Source organism: Nannobrachium achirus, assembly GCF_963921795.1.
Source record: "Nannobrachium achirus genome assembly, chromosome: 3".
Classification (NCBI taxonomy): Eukaryota; Metazoa; Chordata; class Actinopteri; order Myctophiformes; family Myctophidae; genus Nannobrachium; species Nannobrachium achirus.
Window position 1 is genome coordinate 64,376,145 of NC_137812.1, and position 26,105 is coordinate 64,402,249.

Here is a 26,105-nt window from a genome sequence, read left to right on the forward strand (position 1 = left end):
TATGGAAGCCTCTGTCACTACATGAGTTTCATTGTGATGCGTACCAAGATGACTTTTCCAATTGGTTCTGTTCAACCTATGGTACTGCAAATGGAGTGGAAAGCTCTCCCACCAGGCCATAGAGCTGTTGTATCGAGCGTAGTAAACCAGCAGGGAAACCACCCCGAGGAGGAGCATGAGTTTGAATCCGGTACGATATGAACATTTCCTCTGGCGGTATGGGGACTCCACGACATGACTGAATATTAAAACAAGTGGAAAAAAAATAGCGTTATGACATTTTAACAACAAACATAGTCTGTGAGCCAGTAGGGCTATGCAATGTTATCACATATTTTCTAGCACTAGTCGTGCATGTCGTCGTTGTCAGGTGAAAACCTTCTATGTCCAAAACCGTTCGTTTTGCATTTATCATTTAAAAAAATAAGTAAAGTAGTGAAAACAGCCGATCTACAAGCACACAACGCCTCGCAGTGCGAGGCGTTGTGTGCTTGTAGATCTGCTGTTTTCACTACTTTTGTGTAACGGCCTTGTATGATGAAGCAGGGCTTTACTTTGCGAAAGAAAGTACACATTTGAAACTTGGAGATACAAGGTTTCCACCCGACAACGACGATACCGGTATATACCTTTCCAAGAATCACCATGAATTCTGCAACTGGTCAGTCCGATGCAGACCGCTTCAATGACTATAGTTGCATTGTTGTGGACAGGCCTTAACATCCTTCATGGAAACAGAAGTACATCTTGTGTGATGTATAGCCTAGTCATTATGTTGACACTGCCAGTAATAGATGACATTTGCGAGAACAACGTTTCTGAAAGACGTTATTGTCAGTTTGAAGTGGAATGCCTCATTCGGTTCCTAACTATAATTTTGAAAAGTGAGTTTTGGCATGGGTTTATGGAGTGACGACACACAGAGAGCTACCACTGCTAGGCTATCCCATATCGCTGCACATAAAAGAAGGAATGCCCTGCTGCAATTTGAATATCCAAATATTGACCAAGGCCATCGTTCTTGTATTCCTGTTTGCATTTGCATTTGCTTGGACGAATTGACTTAGAAATTGGAATGCCAAATAGAATGTATCTAAAATATTACTCTAACAAGGGAAGGGGGTGCTACTTAAGCAATAAAGATGCATTTGAAGTATTGAAGCCTATATGATGATAGATTTGTTAATGTAAGTAGCCTACTGTAAATGGCTGCCATGGATAGCTATGATCGCAAAGAGTAGGCTAACACAAATGTCAACCTAAAGATGCTGTAAATGGTTTGTGTTAAATAGCTCAATATTTACATAACCTTTTTAGTAAAGAGAAAATACATGTCAGGATAATACAATTTCACCTGGGAGAGGAAAAGTTAAACTGGAGATGAGGTGATTAAATAAATAAAAGAGCAGACAGAATTGGAACTGTAACACAAGCTGACAAATATGTCTCAAATAAGTCTTAGTGGTGTTTTCTCTCCCGCTTTGATCAAAATTGTAACCCACCTGAAGATGTATAAGGTGTATAAAAAAGCTTCTTTTGGTTTTAGAAGTGACCATTTCCAGTTACAGGGCTGATTAGAATACCTATATCTCCTTGTTCTTTTCCTTTCGTCTGTTCCCTTCAGGGGTTGCCACAGTGAATCCTCCATCTCACCCTGTCCTCTGCCTCCTCTTCTCTCCCACAGACTAACTTCATGTCGTCTTAACATCCATACATATGTAAGCATGCTATATGTTAATAGCTGCAGGCTACTAACTGGTATGTTAGGTAGGTGGACAAACCAGTTAAGGACTTTCTTGGGTTTAAATACTATTATTAGACCTTGTATCTGAACTGTTCAACTTTACTGTCCTGTGCTGTGCTTTTCCTATGTAAACTTATTATAAAGTATCCAATCATCAACGAAGAGAGTGACTGAATGAGCAGTGAAGAGAGAGCAGTAGGCTACAGTATCAATACTGTGCCTCAGCTTCAATTTCAATCTGGTTTGGCAACTTCTTTACTATACTACTTTATTTATGCCTTCTTTATATTCCCCAAACAGACGGTTTCCCCAACTCATTACAACCCTGTTATCCGGACATTCATCCAGCTTATTAGCTATCCAGTTGCCTCATAGTAGGCTATTATTCAGCTTGTAGCCTAGTTAATTAAAAAAAACTAACCTAGCCCAACCCTACCCTCCCCTGCCCCTTCTTTGTATATACTTACTGTTTGTTTAGACTTACTGTTTTCTTTTTTTTGTTCTCTCATTTTATTTTATTTACATATCTACTGCATAGTACTGTGTTCTATTCGTCTGTCATTCAATGTTATATGAGATTTTTGTGTGAGATACACAAATGAAATAAAGGAAACAAAATCCTATACACTTCATAGGCTATTAGGTCCATTATTATCTTTGACAGGTTTATAGGCTATTTCAATTCACTGGAAATGTTCACTAGTCTAAATTATTTCAATTTCAAGTTAAACGTAATAAATTAAATACATTTGCTCTGAAGGAAGCATTAGCCCAGTTCGGGGCCCTCCCCAGGTTGGCAGAGGGAAAGTAGAGCAATTGGCACCGGGTGAAAAATGGGTTACAAAATTGTGGGATAAAAATGTTAAATTAAAAAGATTAATATACATTTGCTGCATGGCCCTATATCAAATTTAAACACAATTTAAATGTTTTGCAAACAGCAAACAGCAAGATCACATGGAGCGCCCGCTGGCCTACTGGTCCGGGTGCATATAGGCATTGCCCCATTTCCTGTCAGTCAATAAAGGCAAAAAGCCCCAAAAACGAATCTAAAAAAAAAGGGGGGGAAAAACACGACAAGATGACATATGACAAGATAATGATCTTGTCTCGACAAGATAGAGATCTTGACATATGTGGCCTAACCGGTAACCCACAGCCCTATATCTGATAGGCCATTTCAACTTCTGGTTAATCTAACCTGCGAGTAGCAGTTTCCTTTCGACATCATAACATTATTATACATTTGTACGCCTGAGAAGCGAGTCAAAGTCCTCACCTTTTCTGTTCCGTCCCACCACCAGAACCATTCCCTTCCTCCTCCATTACTATTCTTCCTGCCCCCAGCAGACGCTAGGCCTGTATGAGGGCATCAACCTTCAGTCACAAGTGTAATGTGCTCCCTTGGCCTAAGGCTCAATACAGGTATGTTCCTTCCTGAACAAGAATGGGTAGGTACAAACAAAGCTACGGGGAGGAGGGAGAGAGAGAGAGAGAGAGAGAGAGAGAGAGAGAGAGAGAGAGAGAGAGGGAGGGAGGAGAGAAACTAATAGATACACAGAGAGAGGGGTAAAGTTTAGTCCCCTTATTGTCATGAGGGGTGTGGCTGAAGAATGCACCTGCCCCCATCCACAGACACACACGTCCGTTGGTTACACACCGAGAGACCATAAAGAGATCGTATACAAAGCTGGTGCTGCATTTCTTTTCGTTTTTTATTGACAGAGTTATTGTCAACGTCATCAACTTTAATGACATCCATGAAAAACAGAAGTAGTCGCCTTGATGTACAAATAACATCTCTTGTCAGCTGTTAAAATGTAACTGTCTAAAACATAATAAAATTGTACATTTATAAACTTACATTTGTGTACCTTTATTCATATACTGAGTGAGCATTCTTCACACGTGTATGTAATGACGCAAGGCACTTGGACACATTTGAAATACTGATTATGATAGAATACCTCAATGTGCAAAAAGATATAAGACAAAACAGATACTGGCCAAATCTGGCCATTGTCATGAAGACAGATTTATTCAGTTCTTCTTTAGTTGAGCAGTGTAGTGTTGAAACACTATTGGAATGCGGTTGTCTGTCTGTTTAGTTCTCCTTTTTCTGTTTCTCTGTTTGTCTCTATGTCTGTACTGTATGTATGACACTGATTTGGCAAAACGAAATCACTTAACAGTTATCTTCAGCAAATGTATACACATGAACATCTATACACATTTTTGTCTATGTCATTCCACCTTGAATGTAGCTCTTGGCTGGATTTGTTTTCGTTTACATGAACCAAGTCAAACTCATTTCCAAGATGGCATTGTGCAGGTCCTCGTTGAACCTTTGTCACTGGAAATACTTATAGGCACTGAGAAAAAAACCTGTTCTAAACCACATCACCCACTGTGTGACTTGACTTCCTGGTTTAGGAAACAGATATGCGTAGAAAATACATCTATGTATAAAACGTCCTTTACCGCTCTGTTCTCAACATGTGGTCTCCAAGGAGTTCCAAACCCTTACGGGAGTGTACAAATGAGGATTATTTTTACAGTGTAGATTGGGGTCCCAGGGGTGAAAAATAAAATGGTAATAAATGGGCATAATAGCCACATTAAACTGGGAGTGCTTGAGATTAATAAAAAGGACCAATGCTCTAACGTGAGATAAAAAACAACAATCAGAACAAAGGCCACCAACTAACAAATCATTAACTAATCTGTGACCGAGATTGTCGTATGTCTCAGAAGAGCAGTTCTTCCTTGAAGGCTTATCATTATGATGTTTTTCTGTTTGCCCGGAAACCACGTGATTGGTGTCAGGTTTTACTTCTGCCTGACAACTGGTGTGTGTGTGTTAGCTGATACTGAACTAAATAGTCTGCCTGCAGGTCAAACGACGTAAGCCATCATACTAAATCCACAATGAGCGCTCGGTAAAACAATACGGTTTTTAATAAGCAGTATAAATCAAATATTACTGTACGGGTATTGCTAATTGCTCTGTATATTGCAGCTTTTCTATAATATAGATGTACTGTATGACTAAGTGACTGGGCCTGTGTGCAGTCAGTAGTACTTGTCAATGGCAAAGCAGCTGTATGCAAAAATATCAGTACTAAAGCGTAATGGAGATAGAAAAGTGCCGTAAAGCATGATACTTTCGGCTTTTTCACTTATGGACAATCACAAGCCTTGTCTTGGATAAATGAAAAATGGCATTGAACGATCTGCCCCTTATTCCACCTTCACTGTCAAGCAAACTCAGAAAGGTTTAATCTTGCGCCACAAAGCACAAATTGGACCCTCAGTGGTCAGTGGGGACTGTTTAGCACAGTGGTTCTCAAAGTGGATTCCAGGGACTCTGTGGGTTCCTTTAGGGGGGTCTAAATTGACCCATAGAAGTCTGTAACTCTGACAGTGTACAAATGGAACCAAATGGACCCGTTAGCGTCCATTTGGTTCCATTTGTACACTGTCAGAGTTAAGGGGAGACCTTAAAATCTTAAAGTTTGAGAGAAACAAAAACAGAGTTTACTAGACATCACAAAACCAGCTGTTTCTGTTCAAGTCAGAAAAGCCAGAAGAATCCAAGTGAAAACCACAATCCCTCGTTGTTTAACAGTGTCAGTGATAAAGAATAGATGTAGTCGAAGCGTAAGATAAAGGGTACAGGGTTTTAAAGCGTTGAGAATAAAGGATAAAGGATTTATAAACCTTGAGACGATTGGGACATGAATTGCACAAATAAGACGTTTCTTTGTGTTCGTTGTATATACTGTACTGTACATGGCCAACCCACGTTACTGGGCTGGAATGATTGAAGTGCTCTCTTTATGGCTTTAAGGACCCACACATCTGAGCCAAAAACACTTAGGTCAGTTCACCTCTTCTTCATCTCCGTACCTGGACGCACACACACATGCATGCACACACGCACACGCACACGCAGTGGTGTAAAGTAACTACGTACATTTACTTAAGTTCTGTACTTAAGTACAATTTTGAGGTATTTGTACTTTACTTGAGTATCTCCAATTTCCAATACTTTTACTTCTACTCCACTACATCTCGGATCCAAATATTGTACTTTTACTCCACTATATTTATTTGAAAACTTGAGTTACTAGTTACTTTGCAGATGTAAATGATTATATTATAAAACATACATTAATCCACTTTAGCCCTATTTTATACCTTGGCTATTATCAAACATTTTGTACATTTACTTTTGGTAATTTAAGTATATTTTGATCCCAATACTTTCGTACTTTTACTCAAGTACACTTTGAATTAAAGACTTTTACTTGTAAGGGTGCCCTCACACCAAAATACCTATGAGAGTGGAATCCGCGTTCCGCCAATGCATTTCAATGATAAGGGAGCGTTTTTTGCAGAAATCCTCTGCTGGCATGAAACCGCTTCACTCTCATTAAAATGCAATGGCGGAACGCGGATTCCACTCTCATAGGTATTTTGGTGTGAGGGCACCCTAACGGAGTGTTTCTACAGTACAGTATTGATACTTTTACTTAAGTACAACATATTTTGTACTTTTTCCACCTCTGCGCGCACACGCACACACTCACTCACACACACACACACACACACACACACACACACACACACACAAACACACACACACACACACACACACACACACACACACACACAAACACACACACACACACCCCTCCCTGGATCAAAGCACGGTGAAACCTGTCAGTACTGGCTCTAGCTAACGACAGCTGGTTTGAGGAGCAGCGCCCCGGGGGGCACCACCACCCAGGACAGCGGTCCACCCCGTCTCTCCCCTCCGCCCGAGGAAAGGTTCAGCGCCTCGCCCTCCACCTCTCCTTCCTCCGCCTCCTGATGCTCGCCCTCCGCCTTGCCCCTTCCCAGCCGGCCCAAGCCCAGGGCTCCCAGACCCAGCATGGAGGCGGCCGAGAGTCCAAACGGCAGCATGTGCGGGGAGTCGCACATGCCTCCGGCGCCCAGCGAGAACAGCGAGGGCCCGGCGTGGCCCAGGGCTCTGGCGTGGCAGAGGGCAGAGAGGGGCAGCGACGTCCCCATGCCCCCCAGGAGCGTTGCAGCGCCCCCGGGGATGATGATGTGAGCGCCGCTCAGGTAGGGCAGCTCAGCGCCGGCTCCCTGGAGCCCCTGGAGGCCCAGGCCCGCCACCGCCAGCCTGCCCGGGGAGCCGCTGTGCTCCTGGGCCACAAAGTGTCCGTGGGCCTTGATGTGCTTGCGCAGGGAGCTGGGGTCCGTGTAGCGCTTCAGGCAGCCGGCCATCTTGCAGTAGTACGGCTTGTCCACGTAGTGGGTGCGCGTGTGCTTGAAGCGGTCGCTGGAGTTGGAGTAGCGCTTGCTGCAGCCCTCGTAGGGGCAGATGTAGGGCTTCTCTCCTGCACAGGAAGAGAGGAGAGAAGAGTTGACAGTCTGTATTTGTGAATCGCTGATCTATCAGCTGATAACACATCACACACACACACATACACACACATATATACCGTATAGAGAGAGAGAGAGAGAGAGAGAGAGTGAGTGAGACAGAGACAGAGAGCGAGAGAGAGAGAGAGACGTTTAGCAGACACTCTTAATTCAGACCGATTTACAATAAGCAAGTAGAGCACAAGGTAACCGTAATACATCAATACATCAACGTTAATACATCAATAGAAATAGTTATATAAAAAGATTAGGTAGATTAAGAACATATTCAATAAAATCAATCAAAAAGATAAAAAAACAATCAAAACATCAATAATCTGTAATCGAAGCTACCGGTATACACACTATAGCTTCGATGTACGATGGGATGCCAACTTGCCAAGTCAAAAATCTTAGCCTTTGCATAAGCCTGTACACTACGTAACACCTGTAGTACAGTTCCCCACAGAGATGAACAATCTTTTATCTGATCTCACACCTATCTGATCTTATATTTCCTTGTGCAGGCTGAAGTGTACTATGGCTGGATGTGTTTTTGTGTCATGACGTACGACGTGGCAATTGTAGTAGATTAGAGATTATCATGATTGATTATGTGTGACGTTATAGAGTAGATCAGGTGTACATTGATTATATTAATATCTAGTTCTTATGATACATCAGTGATACGGGATAGCTTGTAAGAGTCTAGATGTCTACCTAGAACTGAGTAGCTATTGTTTTGGTAAAGCCTATCTTGTTTTGGTACAGCTCGTCCCAGAGGCCTTGGAGCCACACAGGCCTCTGGGACGAGCTGTACCATAACAAGATAGGTCCTAGTCCTAGTGAGACTCTTAACAAGCTATCCCGTATCACTGATGTATCATAAGAACGACTCCATCACAGACAATGGCCTTCAAGTGTTTAACCCATTTAGGCCTAGAATTATTGAATGCTTTAACCAGTGAAAAATAGCAGATATACAAGCTCACAGCGCGGCACCGAGTGCCGCGCTGCGAGCTTGTAGATCTGCTATTTTTGAAAAAGTAGTGAAAATGTGTGCAAATCTTTGAATATATGTATTTTCAAAGCGAACGTTTGTAACTCAAATTTTGCTTCTGGGTGGTCCCTGGAACTAAATATTTTGAGATGGGGGTCCGTGGCCAAATACATATCATTTTGGGGGTCCTTCACATGAAAAGGTTTGAGAACCGCTGACATAGTCGCTCAAGAACAGACTAACTGAGCTCCATTTAAGCAAAAAGGACCTGTTCTTTGACGATGGCTGGCCAGATTGCTGACATAGAAACATAGGTTTAAAAAAAAAAAATCTTAGAAGGATTCAAAAGACACTTATAGAATCGGGTCAAAATTCTAATTTTCAAGTTTTTCTTGTATATCTGCTATTTTTCAATAGTTAAAGCACAAAATAATGATACACAATAATGTGTAACACAGAGTTCATAGACATCTCCTGACCACCCCTCTCACTGGCTGACTGTTGAGCTGCAGTGAACCGTATGATTGGCCAATGGATGGTGTATACATTATCTTATTTGGTTATTGTTCACAATTGCATCAAAAAAAAGAAAAAAAAAAAGATATCGTCGTTGTCGGGTGAAAACCTTGTATGTCCAAAACTGTTCGTTTTGCATTTATCATTTTAAAAATGATTTTAAACTAGTGAAAACAGCCGATCTACAAGCACACACCGCCTCGCACCGCGAGGCGTTGTGTGCTTGTAGATCTGCTGTTTTCACTACTTTTGTGCGACGGCCTTGTGTGATGAAGCGGAGCTTTACTTTGTGAAAGAACGTACACATTTGAAACTTGGAGATACGAGGTTTCCACCCGACAACGACGATATTAATATAATCAATGAACACCTGATCTACTCTATAACGTCACACATAACCAATCATGATAATATAAGTTCTACTACACATGACATAGCAAATCCTGTTGCAGACAGCTTGGCATAGACCCATGGCGTAAAGAATTTCACAACTATTTAATCTCTTTTATCAACAAACATCAGAGCGGTTAGCTTACAGTAATTGTTCACAAAAGCTTTTCAACTGCATGCATTGTGTCTACAGCTATGATGACGCAGTCAATCCAGGATGTCCTGTATCCTTATGGACACACTCCACCCCAACACTAATGCCTGTCCTGGCAGTTGAGTGGATATTTTAGCAGAGTGAACATAGGGTGTATGTTATGTCAGTGGTTCTCAACCTTTTCAGGCCGCGACACCCCCAAAATAATCATATTTTAACTGGGGACCCCCCCCCACCCTGACAAGCACTGAGAGTTGAGGAATTACATTTTGTATAACACGGTTCTACGCGAGGCGTTGTGAGCATGTAGATCGGCTATTTTCACAATTTCTGCCTCTAATATTTGGCCAATGTTTAATTTGTCATTTTAGAGGTAGGCCTATTAAAACGCCCTTAAATTGTCACTTTAGAAATGTGCAGATAACCTCTATACACTTAAACTTTGAGTTGGTGTGTTTACTGTTTAGTGATGTTGCACATTAAGTTAATCATCTGGGGACCTCCCAAAATAATTTGGGACCCCCCTGGGGGTCCTGACCCACAGGTTGAGAACCACTATGTTATGTTATGAATATGCATGTTGGAATTGCTGTGATGGGCTGGAATCCACCCCTCTGCTCTGATATCCATCCTGCTTTGTGTTGATATGGAAAAACCTTAACAGGACATTTTCAGCGAATATATTTAATGTAGAGTAAAAACTACAGCCCTGAGAGACTCCTGTCAACCATATCCTTGTGTAAAAGCAAAGATATTTAGTTTATGAAGATAGCTCAACCTCATTGGATCCACTAGAGTGCGACATTGTACACGGCTCTGGCGGCAAATCTCATGCATGTCCTGTTTACTGGTGCAATAGATCCAGCGATGGTGTGTTGCTGGGACAGATAAAGAGCAATAATGAGTAAGCCATTTACCATGTGAGGGAGTGGGTTGTTGGCTGATTTACCACTGTTTCAGGGTTGTGGCATGAGGCGAAGCCACATAAGGACAGTAAAGAGTTTTAAATGTGATGTAAAGTGTCATCTTAAGTAAAGTGCTGTTCCACTCATTTTGGAGCTGTGCCCTCTAGCTCACCAGAAGTTCTTTTGTTCACCACTAGGGGGGTGTACCCTCAAGCCCTTACCAGTGAGCCAACAGGGCTTGAGTCAACAGGGGGGACATTGGAATTGGGCCAATCAACCCTTGAGCTTATGACCCCGCAAAGGCATAATGCCTAGACCTAACGCCTCTTCCAGGTTATTCCCTTAACATGGGAGTGGATGGGGGTCAATGCATCTGTTGCGAGATACCGGTATGTGGACACAGCCTAAGCCAGGGGTCTTCAACAGGGGGTCCGGGACCCATAGGGGGTCCTCAGAGTTACTACAGGGGGCCCTCCAAATCTTTGTGTGATAGAAACTTTTTTTTTCTCCTTTTTTATATTAACCACTTGAACCCTAATGTCCATATTCTGAGAACTTTAGCCAAAAATAGCAGACCTACAAGCTCACAACGCCGAGGCGTTGTGAGCTTGTAGGTCGGCTATTTTTGGCAAAGAGCTTTCGTGTCGAGGGGAAAAAAGAGCAGACTAAGTACAGAGTGAAAGGTCAAGTTTAAGTATTGATGGTTCAAGTGGTTAAATATCTGAAAACACAAATTTACATGAATCCAGAATACCCTGATCATTGTGCTGTCAAAAGATGAAACTATATGGAATCTCTGAAAATATTGTGGGGGGTCCCTGCTTCATCTCTCTCTCAACTAAGGGGTCCTTGGCCTGAAAACGTTGAAGATCCCTGGCCTAAGCGGTTAACTAATTTGGCCGACGACTGATCAACTGACTCATCAGGCTGAACAGGTTGTGTGTGTGTGTGTGTGTGTGTGTGTGTGTGTGTGTGTGTGTGTGTGTGTGTGTGTGTGTGTGTGTGTGTGTGTGTGTGTGTGTGTGTGTGTGTGTGTGTGTGTGTGTGTGTGTGTGTGTGTGTGTGAGATGGATGGTTTAGCGAGCGCACCTGTGTGTGAGCGAGTGTGTATCTTGAGATTCTCCAGCCGTGAGAAGCTCTTGTTGCACGTGGGACAGTGGTGTGGTTTCTCATTGGTGTGCGTGCGGATGTGGATCAGCATTTTGTACCTGCAAGACACGGCAGAGCAACACAAACACACACATGTTAATGTACTACTGTGACCTTTCTTCAAACTGCACCAAATATGAAAGGAACAGGCAGTGGTCCCCCCACCCCCACATAGGGGGGGCGATATGGTGATAATTTTCGTTGAGACGATACAATGTCTCCACGATATGCCTTTTCAGAGGTATTGTATATCGTGATAAAATTGAGGGAACCTTGTAAAAAATCCTGTTTAATCGTTAATACAGAGATTCATTGCAGAATTCATACAGAGATTCATTGCAGAATTCAATTTAAACCTGCATTTTGGTCTAAATCAGTAGTTCCCAAACTTTAAAACGTGAAGGTCTCCACTTAACTCTGACAGTATACAAATGAAACCAAATGGACCCGTAAGGGTCCATTTGGTTTCATTTGTATACTGTCAAGAGTTACATACTTGTAAAGTTCCATTTAGACCTCCCAAAAGGAACCCAGAGAGTCTAGTTTTTGTCTAGTAACTTGAAAAATAACCATAAAAACCAATGTGAAAAATAATCGTGATAAAATACATTTACTTAAGTACTGTACTTAAGTACAATTGAGGTATTTACTTGAGTATTTCCAATTTCCAATACTTTTACTTCTACTCCACTACATATTGGATCCAAATATTGTACATTTTAATCCACTACATTTATTTGAAAACTTTAGTTACTAGTTACTTTGTAGATTTTGATAATTATTACAAAACCTACATTAACAACTTCAGCCCAGTATATATTTCGGCCTTTTGAAAATAGCAGATCTACAAGCACACAATGCCTTGCAATACGATGCATTGTGAGCCTGTAAATCTGCTAGTTTCAAAGGATTTGTATACATTTGAAAACTTGGAATGGGCCATTCGGCACAATGTGTACTTTCTACTTTTGTACTTTAAGTACATTTTGTTACCAATACTTTTGTACTTTTACTCAAGAAAATGCAGGATTCCAGCCTTTTACTCGTACAGAGTATTTCTATTTTGCAGTATTGATACTTTAACTTAAGTAAGGAATGTGAATACTTTTTCCACCAATGCTATATGATGACCGTGGTAGTGAATAGTCAATTTTATCATTACAAAATGTGTCATAATCATGATTCTGCATATCCTAGACCAGGGCATGATACCAATCTGTAACACTGTATGGTCAGGTCTATATTGAGCGCATAATGTACTTATAATGCATTATAGACCGGACATTAAACATTTTAACCACGAATTTTGACCATAAAATCAAAATGTTCCCCTTTTATAGAAAATGTAAGTGCCAATGATAATGCCAATAGAAATAACACCATTAGGAGAGGAAATGCTGTTGGTATTCCAGTTCCAGAATTCTTATCTGACCACTGTTACTCAAACGCATCTAGGCCAAAGGTCTTCCTTATGGAACAGGAAGGGGTTTGGCGGAAAACAACGCAGAACCTTTAACACATCAAAGGAAATCTAGCAGGTGGACATACGTCATAAGTAGTAGTAGTAGTTGTAGTATAGTTTAAGGCCCGCCTACCTGGCGTTGAAGCCCCTCCCATTGCGAGCGCAACCTTCCCACTGGCAGCAGTACCCAGAATCCTTTTCAGGCTTGACATGGAAGTCATTGATGTGATCAACCAGGTCTTGCAGTGAGTCGAACTGCAGGTGGCACTAGAGGACAGACAGAGAGGGAGAGAGAGACACAGGGCAACAGGCTGAGCATGGATACAGTACATAGCGTTGTTGTCGGGTGGAAACCTTGTATCATTTAAAAAATGTACTAAAAAAACAGCCGATCTACAAGCACACAACGCCTCGCGGTTTCACTACTTTTGTGCGACGTCCTTGTATGATGAAGCAGGGCTTTACTTTGCGAATAAAAACATACAAATTTGAAACTTGGAGATACGAGGTTTCTGCCCGACAGTGACGATAGGTAGATCTACAGCAGTGGTTACCAAACCCTTTTAACCTCCAGACCCAAAAGAGGTCCCGGGATCCAAACATGTGAAAATAGCAGGTCTACAAGCTCACAACGCGTCATGGCAAAAATATGCTAATGAACTCATTAATCATGCACAACAAACATTTACAACAGAAATTACAAAATGAAAAAAGTTATTTTATAGGATTTGTCCTGTTATTTCCACCCATGTGTCAAATAAAAACTGAAAACTCTATAAAGAAATTATAAAAGGGTTTACCAAACTTTTCTCAGTTGATCCTTATGTAACTTTTCCTGTAGAATCCATTTATGCAATGAATATGTTGTATTGTGCATAATCAATGAGATGCTTCGCATATTTGAGCAAACATGCTAATTATCTCATTAATTATGCACAACACAAAAATGTATATTGCAGAAATGGATTCTACAGGAAAGAATACATAAGCATTTGTCCTGTCTATAAATCAGGTTTAAGTAAATGGCTTCTCCGTTTCTCTAAGCATTGACCATCAAGAATGGTCATCATCATGGTATTTTAAAATTGCTGCATGCCACTTTTTTTAAAGGAATAATATAAATTATGTATGTACTGTATGTTTTATCCCTTTGTGAACTTGGCCTACATTTGAATTTGCTGTTTCCTGCTTGGATTCCATGTTGCATGTTGTCATTCTAAAGATCTCAACAGCTTTAACCTGTGTTTGATCTAAACTCGACTGTCAAACTGTCAATCCTAATTAGGGCAGATGCAAAAATAACAGATTTTTGTGTTGGCACAGTCGCATGATGCAGGGCTATTATACTTTTTTTCATTTGTTTTCTTCATTTTGTTAAAAGAGGGTTAGTTTAGTTAATAAAATAAATGAAAGTCTTAATTTTAGTTCAATTTGTATTTGTTTTAGCATTGGCGTTACGTTTTTTTTATTGTATTATGGAGTATTTGTCAAGGGCAATATAAAGAAAAGTCAATATAATTCTGTAGTAAAAATTTAAATCACAACACTAAAAAAAAAACTTTCAGTTTACACTGGCACAGCACAACATTTTGAAGATAGATTTCATACCTACCCAAAATACTACGCTTATGTATGAAATAAAATGGCAAAAACTAACTAGCTACTGTATTTGACATTGCACTTTTGGACATGGAGGAAATTTGTCCTCTGCATTTAATTCTTTCAAAATTAGTTTTTGTTACTTTGTAAACGCACAATAGGCTACCATTTCATTTAGTTTCAATGTATTTGAATAGTCTTTATTCATGTAGTTCTACGATATTTTGTTAGTTTTGGTTGACCATAATAACCACAACAAAGAAATAATTGTCTTATATGCCTTACCTTCATCCAGTGGCAGGCCAGCGGCTCATCAGACAGGGGCTCGGGTGAAGCTCTCTTCTCATTCTTCTGGCCAATGAACATGGAGGAGGGGAAGTTGTATCCTGCTGGGCTGCCAATGGGCATGTAGAACTGATAGCCCTGTGGAGAGGACCTGCCCTCCAGGTAACGAGCATGGGGAGAATCCTGAACCAGAGGAGAGAAAGATTAGGAGATCAAACCAAAGTTACGTATAAGTCATCTTAAGTTATACATTGCTTTACTGTATACCAGGGCTCTTCAACGTTTTCAGGCCAAGGACCACTTAGTTGAGAGAGAGATGAAGCAGGGACCCCCACTACCTGTTCCATATAGTTCATTGTTTGACAGCACGATCATTGGATTCATGTTAATGTGTTATTTAACCACTTGAACCATAAATACTTAACCTTTCACTCTGTACTTAGTCTGCTCTTTTCCCCCTCTACACCAAAGCTCTTTGCCAAAAATAGTCGATCTACAAGCTCACAATGCCTCGCAGCGCAAGGCATTGTGAGCTTGTAGATCTACTATTTTTGGCTAAAGTTCTCATAATATGGACACTATAGGCGTTCAAGTCGTTAATATAAAAAAAAATCAGACAAAGATTTGGAGGACCCCCTGTAGTGACTCTGAGGACCCCCTAGGGGTCCCAGACCCACTGTTGAAGACCCCTGCTGTATACTGTTTGAGTATGTAATATACAGCATGCATAATATATGTAATTATATTTTTTAAACATAATATATATATATATATATTTTTAAACATGTTTTGGGCTTTATCTCTAGATCTCTAGATTGCAGTAGAGACTGACAGGAAACAGGAAACAGGGAGAGAGAGATGGGGACATGCAGCAAAGATCGTCAGAAACGGGACTCGAACCCAGGCTACATTGAGTCAGGCCATGAGTAGGTGATATTAAAGGTGGCGTAAGTGTTGTTGCCTTTTTTTTAGAGAAAGTGTTAAATATTGAGTGTAAATGAGTGTTAAATATTCCCAATATTCCCAAACTCTTTAGTAGGAAAACTTGTAGACAAAGACTCGCATTCCACAAAAACATTAAGGAGAAAGATAAGAAAATGCGTTTATATTTTATTTTCTCTAAGTGCTCTAATGGCTCAAAGTGAAAAGCGCAGCTGCAAACGTTTTGGTCATAGGACCTTCGGTCAGTGCTACAACTATAACTGATATAGCATGACCGAAACCTTTGCTGTTGCACTTTTCACTTTGAGCACTTTATGAGCATGGAAAAAAATCGAATAAAATTATATTTTCTCTGTCTAAGGATGCGGTTTTCCTTGCACAGTTTTTGTGGAGTGCAAATCTTTTTCTACCAGTTTTCCTTTATGTTTTTGAGACCACCGCAACTGCAGTCAACCCTGAACAAAGGACGAAGAAGAAAATACATTTTTCAGGGCAGGATACTAATTTTATCCAATCAGGAGAGATAACTCATACAGGATACAGTACAAGCAACATTTTGCGATGAAACAAAAAGATTGAGAAGACAGAGTTGAAACTGGAACTGTTACTGAACAAACACTATAGCAATAATTACTGTTATTACTACTTAGTACTGTTGGAATATAATAGAGCTTTAACTCTATTTTTGTAATTATTTTTAATAGGCACCACGTTTTAGACTAAAACCTACGCATGGCGAAATGTAAAAGCCGCTGGTCAGTGTGGCCTTTTCTGGCAGAGCGATTTAAAAGTTGAGAATAGTTTAACTTTTTCAGAAATGCGCTTATGAATGTTAATCCACTGATTCAACATCAATAATCCGTCTGGAGTGTCCACACTCTAACCTGCGACTCCCACCGGCCCCTTCTTTTTTCCTTTTCAGTAGAAAAGGTGCTCTAGACAGCTGTGCAGTTCTATTTCACTAGACGTGCCAGAGATTCAAATAGATTACTCAACGCCACATCAGAGCTGCCCAGTAGCTCATCGAGGCAACATAATAAAGCAGTGATTCTCAACCTTTAACATTTCAAGGACCCCCAGTTTGATATGCATTTGTTTATCGCTGGGACCCCAAACTACACTAGAAAATCATCAGTGTTACAACAGGGGTTTCTTCGTTACCATTAGGCCTGATGTATAAACTACTTACTCGCACACCAGTGCAGCGATCTTAAAATAGTCAATCTGCATCACCTGGGCACTATATATCTGTCTTGTACGGTCTCTAGTATGTCTCTCTCTCTCTCTCTCTCTCTCTCTCTCTCTCTCTCTCTCTCTCTCTCTCTCTCTCTCTCTGTGTGTGTGTGTCTCAGTGTTTCTATGCTTCAACCTCAACAAAGAAGCCCTGTGTTTAATATCTGCCTTCAAGCATGGTCACAATTTGATTTAGTCATAATCACTAGACAGTTGTGTGTCTGCAGACACCGCACTGGCAAATTAGATTCACTCCCAATTCCCCAATTCAGCTCTTCAGACTTGATAAAGACGAGTGCAGTCTATTCAGTGACAATGAGTCCCTAGTTTACTCTGAGAGGACTGTGGTCATGCCTATTCACAATATTTCCTGACAACGTGGCTACACACATGCACAGGTACATGCACACAAATACATGCAGAGACATTATTCACACATACACAGATTTCTTATAGACTTACAACAAGGCTGTATCAATGGATAACGCCGCCAGTATACTGTATCATGAACAATGTCAAGGACACTGGCACACCAAGCAGAACTAGGTGCTAGAACCATTGGCCAATTGGACACACTGTCCTTTTTCTTAATACTTCTGCTTTTCTATTCCTCCCTTTTCCCTCTAACTACTTTTGCTGTTTTTTAATTTGAATCCTGAAAAGTAAGAGTTTTGGACATATGAGGTCAGAGACAATAGGCTATTTAAGCTTTGGACGGCTACGGCAGATGACAACAGTAACCGGAAATCATCAGCGCTCGATAGATAAACCTGCCACCGTCGCAGCCGTCTCTACAACGGCAGAAGCTACCTTTCCACGTAGCGTCTACAACGTCTGCTGACTAGACGCGTCGCCATGGGAAACAAAGCGTTCAGTAAAAGGGGTGGGACCCCGTCGCCGACGGCTGTTTGCTTGACGATTTGGACCGCAATGGCGATTGCGTCATAGCAGCCGTAGTCCTGCCTCACGTCGCGGTAGTAGAAACAGGCTCCTTAAATTCCCTAACATCTACATAGCCTACAATTATCATTGCTGTTACAATGTCTGAGGAGTGAGAACAAAACAATTTAACTCTTAACACACAAAATAACGATAAATAATATTGAACCTTGAATCCTGAGAGCACAAAACCAAAATAAAGCTCTCAACCTGTTGCACATACGAGAAAGTATGAAATACAAATAAAATATACTATATTACACATTCACGTTTATTCCTAGACCTGAAATCAGTAGCTTGTATATATGCACGCACGCATGCATGCACGCAGGCACGCGCACACACAAGCGCACAGACAAAATCTGACGCTACCACAGAAATGGGAAACATTCTTTGAATGTAGAAGTGCCGTAAGTGACTATAGAAGTACTGTTTCATGGGGGCTGTTGTCAAATGTGATGCGCTCGGGACACACATGCCCAGTGCACATGAATGGTCATGTGACAAGTGACATGCATTTCCAGGCTTGCAGTACAGAAAGAGAGTACTCCTGACAAGGTTCTAAAACTAACATGTGGACGGGAATGGTTTTCATTTGAAAACATTGATCGTAATGCAGATGCAGACTTACTTACCTTAACCCATCAAACCAGTATCATATTAGATTTCTTTGGCTAATCAAAAATAGCAGATATACAAGCTCAAACAGTGAACTTGTGCAAATCTTCGAATATATATATTTTTAGAGCGAACATTTTTTTTACGCTAATCTTTGCTTCCGGGGTTCCCTGGAGAGAAATATTTTGAGATGGGGGTCCGCAGCCAAATTCACTTTGGGGTATTTGACATGAAAAAGGTTTGAGCATCACTGAACCTATAGCAACATACGTTTTTCAGAAAATCTTGTATTCAAACCCAATCATTCTTATCATTGTCAACCCACAGTAAAAGTCATCTCAGTCTTATTACGTAGGCTGCCGGTGATTTTCCAGTGCGAGCTCTCGTCACACGGAACACATTGGTAAGTTTTGTGTCAGATGTCCAAGCAAATTAATTATGACTTTATAAATAGAGTGTGCATCATGTCTAGGAAGCTCTGTTTAAGAAAAAATATATATTTTTTTGGCACTTATTTAAATAAATCACCGGTTCCCAAGCATCTGTGGGTATCTTTATGGGTCCCTTAAGTTTTGGTTTCCTACGTTTTGTTTAAAATTATTTCTATTTCAAAACATTTTCAAAAAACATTCCCAAAAAAGCAAACATTTTCATGGATTCAAAATCAAATTCAAATTTTATTTATTATTATTATTATTACCCAGTAATTTCTTGAGAAATCAAAGAAAAAATCTAAGAAATTCCACGAATTAGAACACAAATGTTTGAGAAGTACTAAAAATAGCTGAGCTACGAGCTTGTAGATCTGCTGTTTTCACTAGTTTTGGGTCCCGGGCAAAAAAAACGTCTTATTTCTCTTTTAGGTCTCGAGCTAAAAAGTTTGGGAACCAACCACTGGGTTAAATGATCATTCCAAACCTGAGAAGAAATGCACTCACCCTTGACAGCAGCTGGGGGAGTGGGCTGCCACCGCTGCGGACGGACTCCCGGGGGGAGGAGGGAGAAGGGGAGGAGGGGGAGGAGGGGGTGGGGGAGGAGGGGTGGTGCGAGGAGGAGGGGGACATGCTGAGGTCCATGGCTGGGGGGGTGAAGCAGGACCCGGGTCGTTCCAGAGATGGGGATCGGGAATCTGGACAGAAGTACGGTTCAAAAAGAAACATCAATCCCGATATCGTCGTTGTCGGGTCGAAACCATGTATGTCCAAAAGCGTTCGTTTGGTATTTATCATTTAAAAAATGAACTAAACTAGTGAAAACATCTGATCTACAAGCACACAACGCCTCGCACCGCAAGGCGTTGTGTGCTTGTAGATCGGCTGTTTTCAGTACTTTTGTGTGACGGCCTTGTATGATGAAGCAGTGCTTTACTTGGGAATTACAAATCTGGAACTTGGAGATACGAGGTTTCTGCCCAACAGTGACGATATATTGGTTATGTCATTATAGCGAAAGATCTCGAAATCTTTCAAGATCCTTCTAAAAAAAGAAATGCAGAATCCTATAGCGAAAATAGATTTGTGTTGTGAGCTTGTATACTGTACATAGGCTATTTTCACTACCTAAATGAAATAGGGGTTAAATGGATAAAGTTGCATGCTCACAATGTTTTGCATGCACGGCGCGTATTGAACTTGTACAAAAGAAAAAGACCATCAAAAAGTAATCAAGAAACTATACAATAAAAACTGTTCAAACATTGTCCAAATTGTCAAATAATACCTTTGCGAGGCATTGTGAGCTTGTAGATCACAATACTTATCTGTGGAACCGAGTCAAGCTAAATGAAATTCCTCGACTCGTACAATTCCAAGTGCTGATCAGGGTGGGGGGTCCCCAATTCAAATAGGATTATTTTGGACGTTCACGGCCTGAAAAGGTTGAGAACCACTGGTATAATAGAGCACTGAGGAAATCCAGTCAACCAAGTAGGGTATGAGTGGTTACGGTAAATGAGGACACAGTTGAGTAGCCAGACAATTGCATCTAAATTCAATGTAGCAGCTTAAACATATATATACCTGCCAATACCAATGCAAAGACTTCATGGCATTCCTTCATATTGATATGATTTGTTTGAGAGTTTTTCTCGCTTGTCCTATATCCTCTACATTGAATGTTAGACGTACCGGTATATCAGCATAGGGATGGGACGATACGCGATATTATCATTTATCGTGATAAAAAACACTCACGATAATCGTATTGTGGAGATTTAATTTATCGTGATATCGTCCTCCGTCATGCACTGGGATCAATTCACCTTTTAATCGCCGAGCTGCATATCTGGTACCATTTAAACCCTCTATAACTGGTAAAAGGTACTTATAATATACATACTTGATACAGTCTTTTTTTCACTCTATCAAATGTCTTTGCCAAAAAATAGCCGATCTACAAGCTCACAACGCGTCACGTTGTGACGCGTTGTGAGCTTGTAGATCAGCTATTTTTTGCAAAATCTTCCGCCCCAGGATAATGGATTTTGATTATCGCGATAATATCGTAAATCGTTATTTCTTTTGTCACAATAATCGTGATATGAAATGTTCATATCGTCCCCATCCCTATAGCAGACAGAGAACTCATGTCGTCTGGCTGTGTGAGACTAACAGAGGGATGCATCATAACAGAATCATGCACCACTCATTACGCTTGGCACTGATAGAACTTGGAGGTTACACTTTGAGGCCAGATGAGAGGCAGCATTCAGTGGTTTTATTACCTTGTGTGATAGGAGAGAAGCAGTGGTGGAAAAAGTACTCAAATTCTTTACTTAAGTAAAAGTATCAATACTGCAATGTAGAAATACTCTGTTAGGGTGCCCTCACTCCAAAATACCTATGAGAGTGGAATCCGCGTTCCGCCAATGCATTTCAATGAGAGTGAAGCGGTTTCATGCCAGCAGAGGATTTCTCCAAAAAGGCTCCCTTATCATTGAAATGCATTGGCGGAACGTGGATTCCACTCTCCTAGGTATTTTGGTGTGAGGGCACCCTTACACGTAAAAGTTCAGAATTCAAAATATACTTGAGTAAAAGTACGAAAGTATTTGCATCATAATGTACTAGAAGTACCGTAAGTAAAAAATATTCATTGTGCAGAATGTCCCATTTGAAGTTTTCATTTCAAATGTATAAAAATATTTTGAAAATAGCAGGCTCTACAAGCTCACAATGCGTCGCACATTTTCAAATGGACGAAATGTATATAGGGCTGAATACATATTAAATATATGTTTTGTAATAAAAATCTAAATCTACAAAGTTACTAGTAACACAAGTTTTCAAATAAATATAGTGGAGTAAAAGTACAATATTTGCCTCTGAGATGCAGTGGAGTAGAAGTAAAAGTATTGGAAATTGGAAGTGCTCCAGTAAAGTAAAAACAAAAGTACTTAAACCACTGGTCTCCAGGCCTTATAGCTACAGTATAAGCGCAACATCAAATAATGGTTCAGAAAGAGTGGTTTACCTGGGGAAGAAGGTGGCGAGGGGAAGGTGGTTCGCAGTAGGCGTGGCCGCATGGCGCTGAGCGGGGCGCAGATGGAGGAGGACCAACTCCTCTTCCCTAGTCTCATCCTGCCATTGGTCCTGCCTGACGGCAGCTTCAGGTCCAGTGGCTCGTCCAGAGACAGCATGACCGCGCGGTTGAACCGGTCCTCCTGGGGAGAGTCAGGTGGTTAATATCTATATTGAAATATCTGAAACAGTGTCAGTACTAGGGCATTTTAGTATTTGAATTATTCGACCTCAAAGTATTCGAATTGTCGAATATTCAACAGGACTGTCCAAACTGTCAAATATTAAGTAAGCAAGAGGCGAACATTGTGAAAATAGCCGAGGCGTTGTGAGCATTTATCTGTGGAACCGAGTCACATTAAAAGTAACACCTACAATTCCAAGTGCTTGTCAGGGTGGGGGTCCCCAGTTCAAATATGTTTATTTTGGGTGTCACAGCCTAAAAAGGTTTGAGAACCCCTGGTATAGAGCATTAACAAATTCATCCACCAGGGGCATTGACAACTCATTCTTATGACTTCCTATCTTGCCAAGCTTTATAAACTATATATATTTTTAGAGAAAACAATAAAAAAAATAAAAAAAATAAGCGAATATCTGATGAATAGTGACTTTGATATTAGAATATTTGAATATTCAAATATTTGGTGAATGCCCTAGTCAGTACTCTGAACATAGCAGATCTACAAGCTCACACCACATCACTATGCGACATGGTGTGCCGTTTTCGTACTAGAAATGTGTGATCACCCCCCCCCCCCCCCCCCCCCCCCCCCACACACACACACACACACACACACACACACACACACACAACAGTATCGTTTTTTATTATTAGGTGAACTGCTGTATGTTCTTTTGCACGGAGAATGTTTACATTTGAAAAGCATTGTTGCATTTGCGAATGCGTCCAGTGGGGCATCACAATAAAACCACAGGAGATGTGTGACCTTGCTTTGGTGAGAGAAAAAACCTGCATATATCGTTATCGGTTGATATCGGAATCGGAAATTAAGAGTTGGACAATATCGGATATCGGCAAAAAAGCCAATATCAGACATCCCTAAATACAATGATTCAGTGACAACACTGACAATGAAACGCCTATTTAAAGACAAACCAGAAAGCCAATATCGGACATCCATAAATACAGGTGTTCCTACTGTCTAGTTCAGGGGTTTTCAAAGTGGGTGACGGGGCACCCTGGGGTGCCGCGACGGCAGTCCAGGGGTGCCGCGAGATCATTTGATAATAATTGGAATTTATTTGGACAGTATCATTTTAAACTTGAAGTACACAGTTATTTTCTGTCAGTTCTAACCAAAATGGCTATTATCTCAACGTATCCTCGCAACATAATCTAAAATATCATTACTGTCAGGCAGAAACCTCTGTCGCACAAAACTAGTGAAAACAGCCGATCTACAAGCAAGCGATGCGAGGCGTTGTGTGCTTGTAGATCGGCTGTTTTCACTAGTTTAGTGCATTATATAGATGATAAATACAAAACGAACGGTTTTGGACATACAAGGTTTCCACCAGACAACGACAATATGCTATAAATATAAGGTGCTGGGAGTGAAAATTATAATGTAGGGGTGCCTCGGATTAAAAAAATATTTATGGGGTGCCCTGAGACAAAAAAGTTTGGGAACCCCTGGTCTAGTTAGTAGAGACAGTCTTTGTCTAGACTATTTGTCTATTTAAAAATTAGAAGATTTTCCTTTTTCTAAAACCATGGTACTTTATGTTTTCTATGTATTAGGGCATTCACCAAATATTCGAATATTCGAATATCAAAGTCAATATTCGACGTTGTTCACCGGAGTCGAATATTCGCTTTTCTCTTTAAGAAATATATAGTTTAAAAAACTTGGCTAGATAGGAAGTCATAAGAATGAGTTGTCAATGCCCCTGGTGGATGAATTTGTTAATGCTCTATACCAGGGGTTCTCAAACCTTTTTAGGCCGTGACCCCCAAAATAAACATAAATGAACTGGGGACCCCCACCCTGACGTGCACTTGGTTCCGCAGATAAATATTGTGAAAATAGCAGATCTACATGCTCACAACGCCTCGCAATGCGAGGCGTTGTGAGCATGTAGATCGGCTATTTTCACAATGTCCGCCTCTTACTATGTCTTACTATGTCCGCCTCTTACTTAATATTTGCCAGTTTAGCCAGTCCTACTTTGAGGTTGAATAATTCGTATACTAAAAATCACTATTCGTGAATGCCCTAGTATGAATACAGAAAAGCAAAAAAACACAACCACACACGCAAGGCTCTAAAACCATAAGCATATAAACGGCACCATGGCATACACTCGTGATCAGGGACGGGACTTTGAATATCCTCGAGGTCAAAACTTATATGGAAACTGGGCAAGTGCACACTTCAAAACAACACGGATAATACGTATTTATACACGGCCATCACACTTCCGAATTGGATTTTAAACGGTGGAATTCAGCGGAACGGCACGTCCCGAGGAATCTGCTAGTGGAAGAATAGCTTCGCTCCAGGACCCAAATGTGTCAAACCGCCTCGAACGCTGTTCGAGTCTTCACGACTAGACTGAGCCCATACACTGTATAGCAGCTAGTGCTTCCCAAACCTTTTAGCCTGTGACCCTAAAAGAGAAATTAGATGTTTGCCCGGGACCTAAACTAGTGAAACTAGCAGATCTACAAGCTCACAACGCGTCGAGCTTGTAGATCGGCTATTTTCTGCTTTTTTCATGCTGAAACAGTGACCACATTTGGAGATGACTGACATCACGGAACACCATATATGGGCATAAACGGGTGAAACAGTGCCCAAATTTGGAGATGACTTCAATCCTGCTATCCTCCGAGCCAATACTTTCACCTCAGTAAACAACACAACCACGGCACGGGCAAGGACTAGTAAATCGTATCTCGTAAGTTTAAAATGTCTAAGTTTTTCCATTAAGTAAAGCCCTGGTTCATCACGCAAGACTATTGCACAAAACTAGTGAAAATAGGCGATCTACAAGAACACAACGACTCACGGTGCAAGGCGTTGTGTGTTTGTAGATCGTCTATTTTCAATAGTTTAGATCATTTTTAAAACGATAAATACAAAACGAACGTTTTTGGACATACAAGGTTTCCACCCGACAACGACAATATATATCTTTTTTCCTTTATCTTTAAACAACCATGAAAATGGGCCTGTGACGCAAGGATCCCGAAGCAGCGTTTGGGAGCTACTCTAAGGGGTCCACCACAAGTCTCTTATACATGCTAAACACTAGAGGAAGTCCCTCCCCTGTCTCACAGCAGAGCGAGAGATGTCTGATCTGTCCATCAAAACGTTGGAGTCTTACGGTATAATCAGTGTACTGTAAAGCCTGTTGAATCAACCAACCAACCAACCAATAAGGGGCCAGATAGTCTTACCTCCATTCTAGACTTGCAACCAGGAAACACAAAGAAATGTCACACCAGTCTGCCATTGACATCAGTGCATAGCAGAGCCACTAGGTTACTGTGGGGTAATGTCAAACTGCTGTGTGCAGGGCAGGAAATTCACAGCCACCAGCCAAAAGCTGGTAGGGGGGGAAAAAAAGAAAAGAAAAAGGAATTCCAGGTGGCTAGTAAAGTTGTCTGCTCTACTTTGGCAGATGGCCAACTGAACTATTATTCATTTGTTATTTGATCAGCAGTGACAGGTGAATTTTGGGATCGACAATGACTGTACCGTAGATTGTTTAATTAAGACCACTGTGCAGATCTATAAGCTCACAACGCTTCACACCGCAACATATTGCGACGCTTGTAGGTTTTTCCCAGTTTTTGAAAGATTTCACCTATAATGACAATCCCAAAATATAGACGGCAGATTGAAAGTGATTGATTGAATACTTAATTTGATTGATTGATTGATTGATTGATTGACTGACTATAGGTTGAAAGTGGTTATTGAAAGACTAGTTTATTTCCCTGACTGTAACAAAGGTGTCGGTGCACGCATTTGATGCACTGGGGGATCAATTCAACAAATTGTGAAAATCCACACAAGCACATACTGTATATCGTCGTTGTCGGGTGGAAACCTTGTACAGTATGTCCAAAACCGTTTGTTTTGTATTTATCATTTTTGAGCGGTGGTCACAACGCTCCTATACGTGGCCGTGTATGTAGCCTACAGTACCTTTTTTGACCACACATGTTAAGGGAGGGGCGCTGTT

General features: G+C 40.9%; 1 protein-coding gene across 1 annotated transcript; it reads right to left on the minus strand.

Moving 5' to 3' along the window:
• Positions 1-6,481: 6,481 nt before the first annotated feature.
• glis2a (GLIS family zinc finger 2a) lies at positions 6,482-22,006 on the minus strand (the record flags this gene model as incomplete). Its single annotated transcript, XM_080721154.1, has 6 exons — positions 6,482-7,152; positions 11,232-11,350; positions 12,887-13,020; positions 14,638-14,820; positions 19,308-19,498; positions 21,841-22,006. 6 exons carry the CDS (start codon positions 22,004-22,006, stop codon positions 6,482-6,484), a joined length of 1,464 nt encoding a protein of 487 aa, XP_080577280.1.
• Positions 22,007-26,105: the final 4,099 nt, after the last annotated feature.